This window comes from Phalacrocorax carbo, chromosome 1 (assembly GCF_963921805.1).
Source record: "Phalacrocorax carbo chromosome 1, bPhaCar2.1, whole genome shotgun sequence".
NCBI lineage: Eukaryota > Metazoa > Chordata > Aves > Suliformes > Phalacrocoracidae > Phalacrocorax > Phalacrocorax carbo.
The window spans coordinates 62,396,200-62,408,451 of NC_087513.1; the positions used below are offsets into that span (position 1 = coordinate 62,396,200).

At 37.7% G+C, this 12,252-nt stretch overlaps 1 protein-coding gene across 1 annotated transcript in view; it reads left to right on the plus strand.

The window, feature by feature from the left end:
* NUP37 (nucleoporin 37) overlaps positions 1–4,235 on the plus strand; it is a 32,975-nt gene extending 28,740 nt beyond the window's left edge. Inside the window, exons 7-10 of the mRNA XM_064456397.1 lie at positions 1,812–1,993; positions 2,518–2,568; positions 2,954–3,047; positions 3,876–4,235. Of these exons, the coding sequence (XP_064312467.1) occupies positions 1,812–1,993; positions 2,518–2,568; positions 2,954–3,047; positions 3,876–3,989 (441 nt within the window). The 3' untranslated portion in view covers positions 3,990–4,235. The remainder of the gene's footprint in view (positions 1–1,811; positions 1,994–2,517; positions 2,569–2,953; positions 3,048–3,875) is intronic.
* Positions 4,236–12,252: the final 8,017 nt, after the last annotated feature.

Sequence of the window (12,252 nt, forward strand, 5' to 3'; positions counted from 1 at the left end):
CCTCACCACACTTTCCACCAATCTCAATATCGGTCCTTACTAAGAAATCTAGGAAAACTGTTGACTCAGGTGGTATTACAGTTGGGTGTGTTTGCTTCTCTGCTACTGGGCAACTTCGTTAGCACAGAAAAATTACTAGATTAGCCCCAAAATATTGCAGTATTACACCAATCTTACATATTAGCTTGCTTTTCTTTGACCCTTATTAAAGAGTAGGCGTGGGATTTTTTTTCTTCTTCTTTCTCTTTTGTTTTTTTTTGTTTTTAAAGAAAAACCCCTTCTAAAAGCTAGTAAAACTTGAGACTGATGGTTGCTGAAAACCTTATTGCAGGTCAAAATGCTTATTGTACCATGTCATTCAGTTTGCGAAAGAGCATGTTTTGGTGACAGCTCGCTGCTTCCAAATGAACTTGGATGTTATTGGAGTATTGCTTTTAATGCTTCTTTGCCTTCCTTAATTATTGTTCATGATTATCTGAGAACCATCATTGGCTCATGGAGAAAAGCTCTTCATTTAATCAGAAAGCTCTTTCTACAATACATGATAAACAACTACTTGAATATGTTACTTTAACAGAAAAAGTTTAGATGAAATCTGTTGCAAACTGTTGTAGGATGAAGCAAGAGATGGTATATAAATTCAGTAAGTGTGAATCCAGATTTTACAGTTACACTGATCAATACTGTTGTTTCATTGTACAGCACTATGTCTGTCAGACAGATCTTTGTAATCAGACAGGAATTTTTTTATTTTTAAAATAATAACTTTTTGCTTTACAGTTCTAAAAGCACAGTGCATCTCTGGTTAAGAACTAGTGCTTCCAAGTACAAAAATTATATACATAGATGTCTGAAGATATATATAGGTAAAATAATGTAATCACTATGTATAATAATGTGACAGTTGTATAGGTAAAAGTACTTTTTATTTATTGGTGGAAGAGTGTTCAGGAGAATGTTTTCTGGTACAAAGTGAAAAATTGTACCTATTTTAATACTATTAATATTTGCTTGAAAGTATGCTAGGTTTGCTATAGAGTAGAATCATAAAATCATAGAATAGGTTGGGTTGGAAAGGACCTTTAAAGGTCATCTTGTCCAAACCCCCTGCAGTGAGCTCCCTTTAAGTACTGAAAGGCTAAAGGTCTCCCCAGAGCCTTCTCTTCAGGCTGAACAACCCCAACTCTCTCCGCCTGTCCTCATAGGAGAGGTGTTCCCTTCCTCTGATCATTTTTGTGGCCCTCCTCTGGACCCGTTCCAACAGGTCTGTGTCTTTTCTATACTGCAGACTCTAGAGCTGGACGCAGCACTCCAGGTGGGGTCTCACCAGAGCAGAGTGGCGGGGCAGAATCGCCTCCCTCAACCTGCTGGTCATGCTGCTTTTGATGCAGCCCAGGATACAGTTGGCCTTCCAGGCTGCAAGCGCACTTTGCTGGGTCATGTCCAGCTTTTCGTTCACCAGTACCCTGAAGTCATTCTCCACAGGGCTGCTCTCAATCCTTTCATCCCCCAGTCTGTATTGATACCGGGGGTTGCATCGACTCAGGTGCAGCACCTTGCACTTGGCCTTGTCAAACCTCCTGAGGTTCACATGGGCCCACTTCTCAAATTTGTCCAGGTCCCTTTGAATGGCATCCCACCCCTCAGGCGTGTCAACCACACCACTCAGCTTGGTGTCATCTGTAAATATGCTGAGGGTGCACTCAACCCTACTGCCTGTGTCACTGATGAAGGTGTTAAACAGTACTGATAAAAATATTAAGATTTGTTACATGCTAAGCTTACCACGTTCTATAAATTTCTATTAACAGCTGATGGTAGCAGAGAAGAATGGAACAATACGATTCTATGATCTAATTACGCAGCAAGCCATTCTCTCCCTAGAGTGTGAGCAAACGCCGCTGATGTCAGCAGACTGGTGTTTAAAAAATACTCTTAAAATTGGAGCAGTTGCTGGAAGTGATTGGCTAATCTGGGATATCACTCGCTCCAGGTATTTTTATACATGAGACAGGTTCCTTTATTCTTTTCTTAACCAGTAAATGAAAAGCTGTGGCTGGTTTGCTAATATAGCACTTAAATGCACTATGTATCCCCTATTCAGTAAATAAATGAACGTTCATCAGGAATTATGAAATCAATACAGATCTTTCCCTGGCATTCTTTGTTTCATCTTTATCTATCAATATTTATCCATTAAGAACAACATTGTCTTTTTGTCCACTTGAGACAGCACCTCACTACTGTTTACCTCTCACTGTAAGTTCTATGTGTTTGTTAAAATTTCATTCTAAGTCATAAGTATGTAATTATTGAACCGTAATAATTTGGAGTAGGAAAACTGAAGTAGTTATCCAGTTTGAGATGTAAGATGCAGCAATGCTCTGGTTTTCCCTCAGCTTCTTCACAGAGGGTAGACAATGTGTCCCCTTCACTGTTTAAATGATACTTGCTTTTGATACTGTATGAGCTGTAGTTGTTTGCAGAACAGGTTTTTACCCTGAATGTCTGTTTTAGTTATCCACAGGATAAGAGACCTGTCCATGTTGATCGAGCCAGATTATTCAGGTATAAGTGTTGTCTCTGTTCTGTGGTTTTTGTCTATATAAACCTGTCTACGTGCAAGCAGTTGTGAGTTTAGGGACCTGGTTGTGTCTCACTTTAATAATTTTTATGGGGCCCTGGTCTATAAACTTCTGTGAAATTTGTGAATGACCTACATATAGTATCTATGTGTAACATTCCTATGATTTTTTTCTGTTTTACATCAATATGCATACGGGGCTGCGGGTGGTGAATCTTTTACAAGCCATTTCCCTGAATTTATTTCTCTGGTGTTAGTGCAATATCTGCCAGCTTCACACAGTTAATGACAAGGGAGAGAACTCCACTTGGTGTGCACTTCTGATAGTCTGATAGAGATATTTGAAAAGTACATTCATTTTTTTCATAGGTGGTCTCGAGTGAATGAAAATCTGTTTGCAACCACTGGATATCCAGGAAAGACAACTACTCAACTGCTTATCCATCATTTAGGACATCCCCAGGTAAATTTTTGAGTTCAGCTTTTGACTGGAATTGCATCTGTTCTATTCAAATCAGGTTCATAAATAGTTAAAAACTACAATTAAAAACTAGCCCAAACAATCCAGAAATGCTGCTTGGTCTCCCGATTTTATTTTGATTTGTGCCATCCATGCCAAGGAAAAAAAAAAATCACACCACGCTTAACCTGTTATTTAAAATGCTGCTTCATCTATATGTTTTATTTTGCTTTGCCTTATCTGTGCTAAGGGGAAGAAAAACACATTTAACCTGTTAATTTAATAAATTTTTCAATATTTCTAATTCTAAAGAGGCTAAAACCAGCCAGTTCTGTATTTTACAGGCTTGATCTAATTTTAAATCGTTAATTAAAACATATCCAGCGACAATGAATGTAAAGTATAGGAAATATTTTGTTTTTTCGGGAGTTGGTGTACATTTGTAACACTTACGGTAAAAATATTTCCTCCAAATATACTAGTTGTGAATACACTTAAATAACAGGAAGTAATTTCCTTAAAAAAGGTGCACTTTCAAACTTAGAAACCTTTAAAGTAATAATAGTTTTAATATAATGAAAATAGTTGAAACAATTTGTTATAATGGAATATTTTGCTGCATCTTACTTAAATTTAGTAAGTAGCTGCTGGAACTAAGTAGCAGATTAACAGATTTTTCAGTTGGATTTCTGTTGTGTTTTAACTGTAGTTGTTAAGGAGTACTAAATCTATGGGTCTGTTTGTCTCTGCAACTCGGTATATATGGTATAGTAATTATTTATGTGGTAAGTTGTATTGATATTTGTCTCTTTTTTTTTTTTTTTTTTTAAGCCCATTCTTACTGGCACTGCAGCTGTAGGATCTGGTTTGACATGGCATAGAACTCTTCCACTATGTGCAGTCGGAGGAGATCATAAAATTTTCTTCTGGGTAACTGAAATGTAAAATAATCATTTGCCTTCAGTATGAAACTTTACAGCATAATGTCTCTTTCCTAGGAAAACAAAGGCATTTATTCTTTGTACTGGTATTTATTCACGTGGGGAACATAAGAAAGGAACAAGTAAAATACGAAACATTTGTGTTTGATTTTTAGCTCGCAAATACAAGAGCTTCTGTAAAATCGGTTATCATACATCTGATACTGGGTTACTTCCCTTAAAATAAAATGTACACTTTTTTAACATGGTATTTGGTGTGAAATGAATTTTTTTAAGTGGTTTCCTTTAAGAGGTTTTGTATCCAGCAATCTCAGTCTGGCAATCTCACTCAGTTAACACAGCTCAAGTACTTGGAAATTGTCCAGAGTACCTACAGAAAAAACACCTGTCTCTGTACTGACTTTCCCAACCATCACTGTCTTGTAAGAAAGAAATGCAATAATGTACTGTCATAAAATGTTGTCTGTGAATGTATTTGTTGAATAAGCTAGTTACTACTACCAGTGAAGAAGCTAATGGTATAAACAGAATGATAATTTTAGTAAGTATTATTTCTCTGAAGATGACAGAGGGGTTTACTTCAAGTTTGCCAAACAGCATATGAGGTTTTTTTGTTTACAGCCTTTTACTTCCAGCTTTTTACAGAAAAATCAGACATTCTTTCTAGAAACATGTTTTTCTTGCCCCTTCCAGACAAGACCCAGAAACGATGTAAAAAAGGAAAAAGTAAAAGACAGAGACAACTCCTGTCTTCAGTATCCTTTTTGCATGCCTTTGCAAGTGAAGCACCAAGCTGTTCAGACAGTGTAACAGCTCCTTGCGGCGTCATAGCCATCCCTACTGGCAGTAGTTAGATTTCAAAATATTCTTTTGTTTGTCCCTATTTATGCTGGACACATACAACCAATTCAGAATTGGGACAGCAAAAAAGTGAGATTACAGTCACTTTTTAAAAAGTAAGACCATATTTTATTTCTCACTGTTTCTTATCCTTGAGAAATTTTGCTTTCTAACTGCCACGAAAATTTACCTTTATAGATGAATATAAAGTTCCGCATAGATTAATCTATTTTCAGTATTGTCTATTGAATCTCATCATTCATAGGAGAAAGGACTTAATTTCTTAAAGGTTTAAAAGTTTATTTTACTCACAAAGCTGTTCTACTGACTTCTCACTTTAAAAAGTCAAATGTGTAAAGCAGTCCTCTAAGACTTCTTGTTCTGGAAAAGTTGCGTTCCTTTTTTCTGTTAAGTACTATTGTTCTTTTAAAGCATGTTCCTCTAATTGTGGTACTCATTAAGGTTTTTAAGTAACCCTGGGTTGTGGACTAATTAAAAGCAAGAAAACAGTCATTCTACGGGAAAAATTGTTAATACCTGCAGTAAGCAAATGAAGATGAATTTTTACTGTGTGCATTTGGAGATTTACATGAGTTACCAACAAACTAAAAGCTGTTCACCACCTGTTCCAAGATACTATAATCAGTGGATTGTATTTATCAATGTGAAATACTTGATACTGTTGTACCCTGGAAGGTCTTTTTAATCTCTGTGGATTGTCATATGTACTTCAAATTGAATTTGTTTGCCCTCTTCTAAGCAAGAAAGACTTTTTGTGTGTCACCACCACTTTCTGCTGTGTTAAAATTCTTGCAATTCTTTAATATTGCCACAAAACCAACAAAAAAGCAATAATTAGCATAGATCGTGAGTTTTCATATGTGTAGCTGATAATACCCTGTCTCCATAAACTGTGATATAATTGGACAGTTTCAAACTATTTGGAAGATGTTTTTTACTTTTTCCAGCAGGGTTACCATCTGCTGCAGCTTGATCTCCAGTTATCCTTATTAAGGAAACAAAACCTGAAATTATCACAGAATTTAATTCTGCTAATTTTGGAGGAAAGTAATTCCAAATCCAAACAACTTCTATAGATAAAAATTGGAGGAGTCCAAAATACTGAAATCTCAAAGACCACTCACTTTGCTAGGCTTTCAATGAAAGAGGTAATTATTAAAGCAGTCTTTGAGATTCTTGTACAGAAAGCAAGGAAATTATTAAATCCAAGAGCTGGATGCCACAAAGACAGGGTAAACAAGACCTGGTGTGAGGGTACCCAACAGACTTAAATAAGGATAAATATTTTGGTATTTCAGTAGTGCCCAGTTGGAATAAATTACATGCAATCTTTTGATCCCCTTTTTTTTTTCCCCTCAAACCATTCACTCACCTGTGTACAGTGCAACCAAAACAGATTTAATAAAAATAAGTTAACCCTATAAAACCCTTTTGGCTATCCCAGCTGGCTGTAAGAAAACATCAAAAGTGCAGAACAAGCACAGTTGCACAGAAAAGCTGATAAAAGTGCAAATGGGTCTCAAAAGTGAGTACTTAGCGTGCAACCAAGACTTAGTGAAAATGCTGCTGTACATCTTTGCTGTAGTGTTTTCTGTGGACAGTCTTTGGTCATACAGGACCGGACTGAATGGTTTGCATTTCACTATGCTACTTCACTGAGCATCTCATTGCTTGTCTTAATGGTGGAGTTGTCCGGTCCCTGTTGGCTTTATCCTACAATAGTTTAGGGGGACGGTCCTTAGAGGCAATGGTGCTGGAGCAAGAGCTAGCAGTTGCATCTTCCCCTTGGTATCATCTTGGTATCACGCCCTTGGTATCATCTTCTCAATTCACCTTTGATCATGTTCAAACATATCCTTGTATCTCTGTCCAGTTAGCCATTAACTTTGAGCCAAAATACCACACTGCAGTTCATCTGAGCTTTTCCCTTACCTGTGTATGTCTTTTCCCTGAGACTCCCGAGGAAATGGCTTCCTCCCTCAGAACTGGAAAGACTTCTGAAGTAAAAGAAACAACAGGTTATTTTTTTGATCATGGAATGAGACATAAAAATAGGTCTCCTTTGATTTTCATGACAAAGCTGCATGTGAGTACGTTTAAAATGTTTTTATTCCATCTTTGCTTATGGGTCTCTTTCAGTAGTTTCTGATCATTTTCTTGGCCAAAACTGATGCAAACATTGCATCCTAAAACCACCTCAGAATACTATGTTGTAAAGTGGAGGTGATGGTAATCCCAGGAAAACTCCTACTTCAGTATTTTTAAATTACTTCAAAACAGAATGTCTTGGTCTGGTATCTGCTGAAAATTTCAGACTGCTTCTTCCTGTGGTACTGACGGAATTTCCATACATTCAGCTTTCAGTTAATAGATATGAATTAACCAGGCCCCACCTTCCTCTAGCTGCTGTGCAGTAGCTTGTGCGACAGACGATTCCTTTCACGGGAGGCCTCCAGTTGCTCATTGCTGTTTGAACGTGCCATGTGTTCTGTGGAAATCTCTATATTCACTACAGGTGAGTGTAATGAATGCAGACTATTTCTCAATAAAATGTATTATTTGTGCTTTAAATTCTTACTTCCCTCCAGAAGGCTGGCTATTTGATGCAGAACCCACATAAACGATGCCCCAGCATGCAGGTGCAATTTTCACAGTGCGGATAAGCAGCCATGGTGTAGGGACCTTTGCTGCTCTTCCCTTGTAATGGAGCAAGTGGAGTTACTCTGTCTTGCACGCTTCTGGTGCCAAGCAGCAGTCCGACTCCTCCCGTCCCTGCCACCATCCAGGGGACCATTTCCAGAGAGGTGCAAACAACTGGTGTTATGTGAGACTCATGGCCTTGGAGTCCATACAACGTATAACTCTTGTACGTTCTGTTTGCCAGGTACACATGAAGCATTTGCCACGTGGAATTGGCTGACTGAGAGCCATAAAATAAGTTTTCCCTTTTTTGGCTTGGGCAGTAGAGAGTTAAAAGCAAGTAGCTGAATATATGCAACCAAAAGGAAATCCCAGTGTGTAGGAAACAAGAAAATGCTGGGCTAGAACTTACACAACTTGTTAACTTTAAGATGGGTTTGGAAGAGACTCCAGTCTTGACTGTGTGTGCTTAAACTGCAAAATAAGCAGACGACGATGCTTCAAGACACAGCACTTTGTTCATCTCGTATCTATAGCTTGACCGAACAGTACAGGCTTAACAGGAGGTTTAACGGGCTCCTAGACACAGCTAAAAATCTTTGTGGGTCTGAGAGGAAGGACTGGACTGGGGCGCTGCTCCCCTGGATGTGTAGTGAAACTGAAACAGGTTTTTTTTTTTCTGTCTATCCTCAGAGCAAAGCTTTACATAGCACCTAGCTATGCAGAATGCCACACGCTATACTCGGCACCCATACTGACAAAGGCAATTTGCATTAGGTATGTGCAGGTGCATTTTGTCTTAACACTTTTTTAATTAGAATTGCTCAGAACCCAAGGGGGCAGAGGGCAGAAAATCTTTTGTTCTGTAGTTAATTCAGAAGCTAGGATGCTTGGTTTTAATTCTCTGTTTTTAAGGACTACTTAAAACTATTTGCCAAGGATTGGAATGGTCTTGCCAAGTTCAAGGCTCTTAGTGTTACATCTTTCCAGTATAAAATAGGTATTAAAAAAAAAAAAGAGCAGCTAATGTTTCTAGCATGTTCCCCATGTTCATCCGTACAGAACAAAATAATCAGTTAATCCTCTGATGTTGCCTTAGCACACAGTACTTGGTAAACTGAAACTTGAAGAGCCGTTTTCAGAGAACTGCAAACCATTTATCATTTAATTTCAGGGTTTTTTTGGTTTTTTTTAAATGAACCCACATAACACCTGACATTTATATTTCTCAGTATATTTAACTCTCAAGGGTCGGTAATCCTCTGAACCTTCTGTTTGCTAAATTGTACCTATTCTGACATACACATTGAGATAGACTTTTTTTAAAAAATTCAGTTAGGGGAAAAATAGTTGAGGCAATATCAGTTTCATATAGAAAGCTTTGCCAGAATACCCTTTGCAAGCATGGATTTAGAAGACTCCATGGGAAATAAAAAAAAAAAATGTTAATCCACACTCTGACCTTTTCAGCTGTTCATTGGGCCACCTTAGTAAAAACAACTTTTGCCCCTATGGAGGATCAGGTGACACCATGTCTGGAAATTTCTTTGGATCAGTTTTTTTTGTTTCTGTTTAACTTGCCTCTCAATTGTATAGCTGTTTGAGTTCTGTGCTGATTCTAACAGAATATCCTGTCTTGGGACCTGTAACAGTATATAAGCACACAAAATGCATATGGACATGGTAAGTTACAGTAGCACTTGCCAGTTTTTTTCAGCTTGTGCAGTTTTGTTTTGCAACTCACAAGAGGCTCTGATTTTGTGCAATATAAAAATATATGTAGCAGATCAGGTTCAGTGCTTTGAAACTCATGCTGTTGCCTTACTTTTTAGTGTATGCTAAAGACAAAGTATTTTTTGCTAATGATGAAGACAAAGCTTTGGTCAGTTTCCTGTACACACAGCTTTTGCACTCCAAAAGCACCTCTAAGGTAACATCTTCAAAATTATAATGCTCAAATGAGCTGCATTTGAGTAACAGTTAAAGTCTTTAATCTTCACTGAAAGGTGGAGCCGCATGACTGTGTCTGTACTGTACAGTATCTATCCCTTAATTTGACACTTACTGGCCAGTATGGGTGCTGGTACAAAATACATTTTTCAAATTGTACACACTGTAAATCTGGATATTATCACTCCATTATTTTTATAAATCCTCCCATTGGGGGTTCAGTCATTAATAGTTCCAGTTTAGCAAACCAATTAAAACATTTTTTAAGAGGTTTTGGAAAAATTTGGATCATTTTCCTCTATTCTGTGTTTTTCACTTTTCATACCCTGCATTTCCTAATTCCAGCTGGGAGAAAAAGTGCTGTGTTGCACTTTTTTATGCAGTATTTTTGGCCAAAGTAAAAGCAGGAAGTAACAGAAAGTTCACACAAGAGCATATTCTTGTGAGATTTCCCGTCCAGCTTTGCAGACCAAGAGATTCAGATAAGATTTGAATAAGCATTTACATTATTAAATTTCCATGGCATTGCCTGGAAAACTTGTGTTATGGACATTTTATGGTAAATGAGATTAATTCTTGAATATAACTTAATGGGTTTTTCTGAGGTAATTAAGGTAGCAAGATAATTCACTTAGAGAATTTAAACAAACAGCTCCTTTTCCCAACAAAAATTTGCACAATTGCTATAAGCTAGATTAAACCTACTGAACTGTGTAGGCTAACCCCTTGTCCTTCCTTTGGGAGATGTGAGAAATTGCCAACTGCATGTCATCGCTCCAAAACAGTAGGAAACACATTGCTCAATAATTCAAACAGTATGGGCAAAAAGACTTTGCTATAGTACTTCAGTAAGAGAGTAATAAGGAGGTGCATGCGACAGCAGGTTAGTAATAAATATATTACGAAAATAATAAAATCAAAGAAAAGCTCCCTCGGTACATGAGACTTTTATGTAAACTTGAGGAACAGACTTAGGTGCTCTATGTATAGCTACCATGGATTCTGCACATAAGTTTGTAAAATGCTTAGCAAACTGAAATAATTTAGAAGTAAATTGAGCATATTGTTAAATTTTAAACCAAAATTAGCATAGCACATTTGGGTTCTAATCATCACGGTATTAAAGTAATTAGTGCATTTTTATTCACCTCATCACGTGAGAAGCTTCCTACTGATAGCCCCCGACTATGGTAGATTCTTAATTGCTCTAAATTTAAGACAGGTTTTTTTTATTAAATGTAAAAGTATTTACATGTTACCATGAAGAATTTTCACCAAATATTTTCTCCACTACATTCTGTTTGGATTCACTGCTGTAAACAAGGACCCCAAATCATGCTGATTCATCTTGCCTTCCAGTAGTCCACAATCTCAGAATTTAAATGAAGTAAAGTCTTACTTAACAGGTTGAGCTGTTGGAAATGTTTTGATCCAGTGTTATGACAAACATAGCACATATCATTGTTCTAGCATGTTTCGTTGCTTAGCATAGATTCTCCAAAACTCAGTCCAGACATCAGGACTGGGAATTCAGTGTTCAGTTTGACATCCTGTCCCTTTTCCAAAGAATAGATTCTTTTCCAAACTGATTGTTCCTGGCTAACATAAGAATAAATTCTGAGAGTCAACAGTAGTTTTCATGGAATAGCCCAATAGATGCAATTTCCATATACTGTTCGAGCTGGGGTTTACTAACAAACACAAGTCTGTGCAATGGTCTGTCTGGGGCCATGTCTTTGGGGGTTTAAAGGTCATTTCTCATCTTTAATTCATAGCTAATCAGCCTGGGGGTTAGATACACGATCTATATGCAATTCCCATTCCTGAGTCTCCACAGGGGCAACATGTCCTCAAATGTTTAATGACTTGTCCTTTAATGGCTTTGATCCCAATCAGTTGTCTGGCCGATCAGTCCCACAGAATAGATGTCAGCTCATAGAAGACCTGCTGAAGATGCAGAAACCATATTATTTAATATTATACAAGATGGGGTCAAATATACTTTCTGTTCAGTTCACCATGTCTTGTACGTAACTGTGTGTAACTGTAGACACCACTCTCAAAATTTTATTAACACAGATGGTAGACAAATTGGGCATACCAGGAGTTCAGGTCCCATTCCTAAGCTTTCACTTGTGCCTATCAGTTTTAGCTGGCAGAGCTCAATCAAGCACAACATAAAGGATCAGGTGTTTGTCCATCAAAGTAGTATTTCTGTTGCTGTTCTCCTGAAATGTCACAGGTGAAGTTGCGTATGGAAGAAGAGTTATCTGTATTTTTGCTACCAAAGCCGGCAAGGTCCTACTCTCCGACTCTGCTCACCAGACTCTGCTGTTCAATGCACACTGTGGCTGATTTCATTCATCGCATGAACCAAGCAGAAAACAGGCCCTCCTCTTCACTAGTTCTCTGCCAAGACAGCAATTTGAACAGCCTTAAGGAAGGGTTCACTGTGTGCTGTAACTGACAAATGGTAGAATGAGTGCACATAACCATCAGTGGGGAGCGAGAAAGAGATGGGAAACCCTTTCTGATGATGGAACCCATTTGAGTGCTTCAACCCATCTTTGTATTAGTACCCCACTTCTAAATGGTCTTATCAGTCCTTTGAATCTGTCATAGAGGAAAAAATAATACAAGCAACCACCCCAAGATAAAAAACCAGGTTGGTTATTTTACAGTTAAGGAGTTCTTCCAGAGGAATATCTGGAAAACTATGGTCTAATCCCTTTTTTGTTGGAGGCTGGTACCTCTGAGGTTCCTTGGCTGAAACAGAATAGACCAACTTATACCCTAAGCTTGAAAATCAAGTGAAA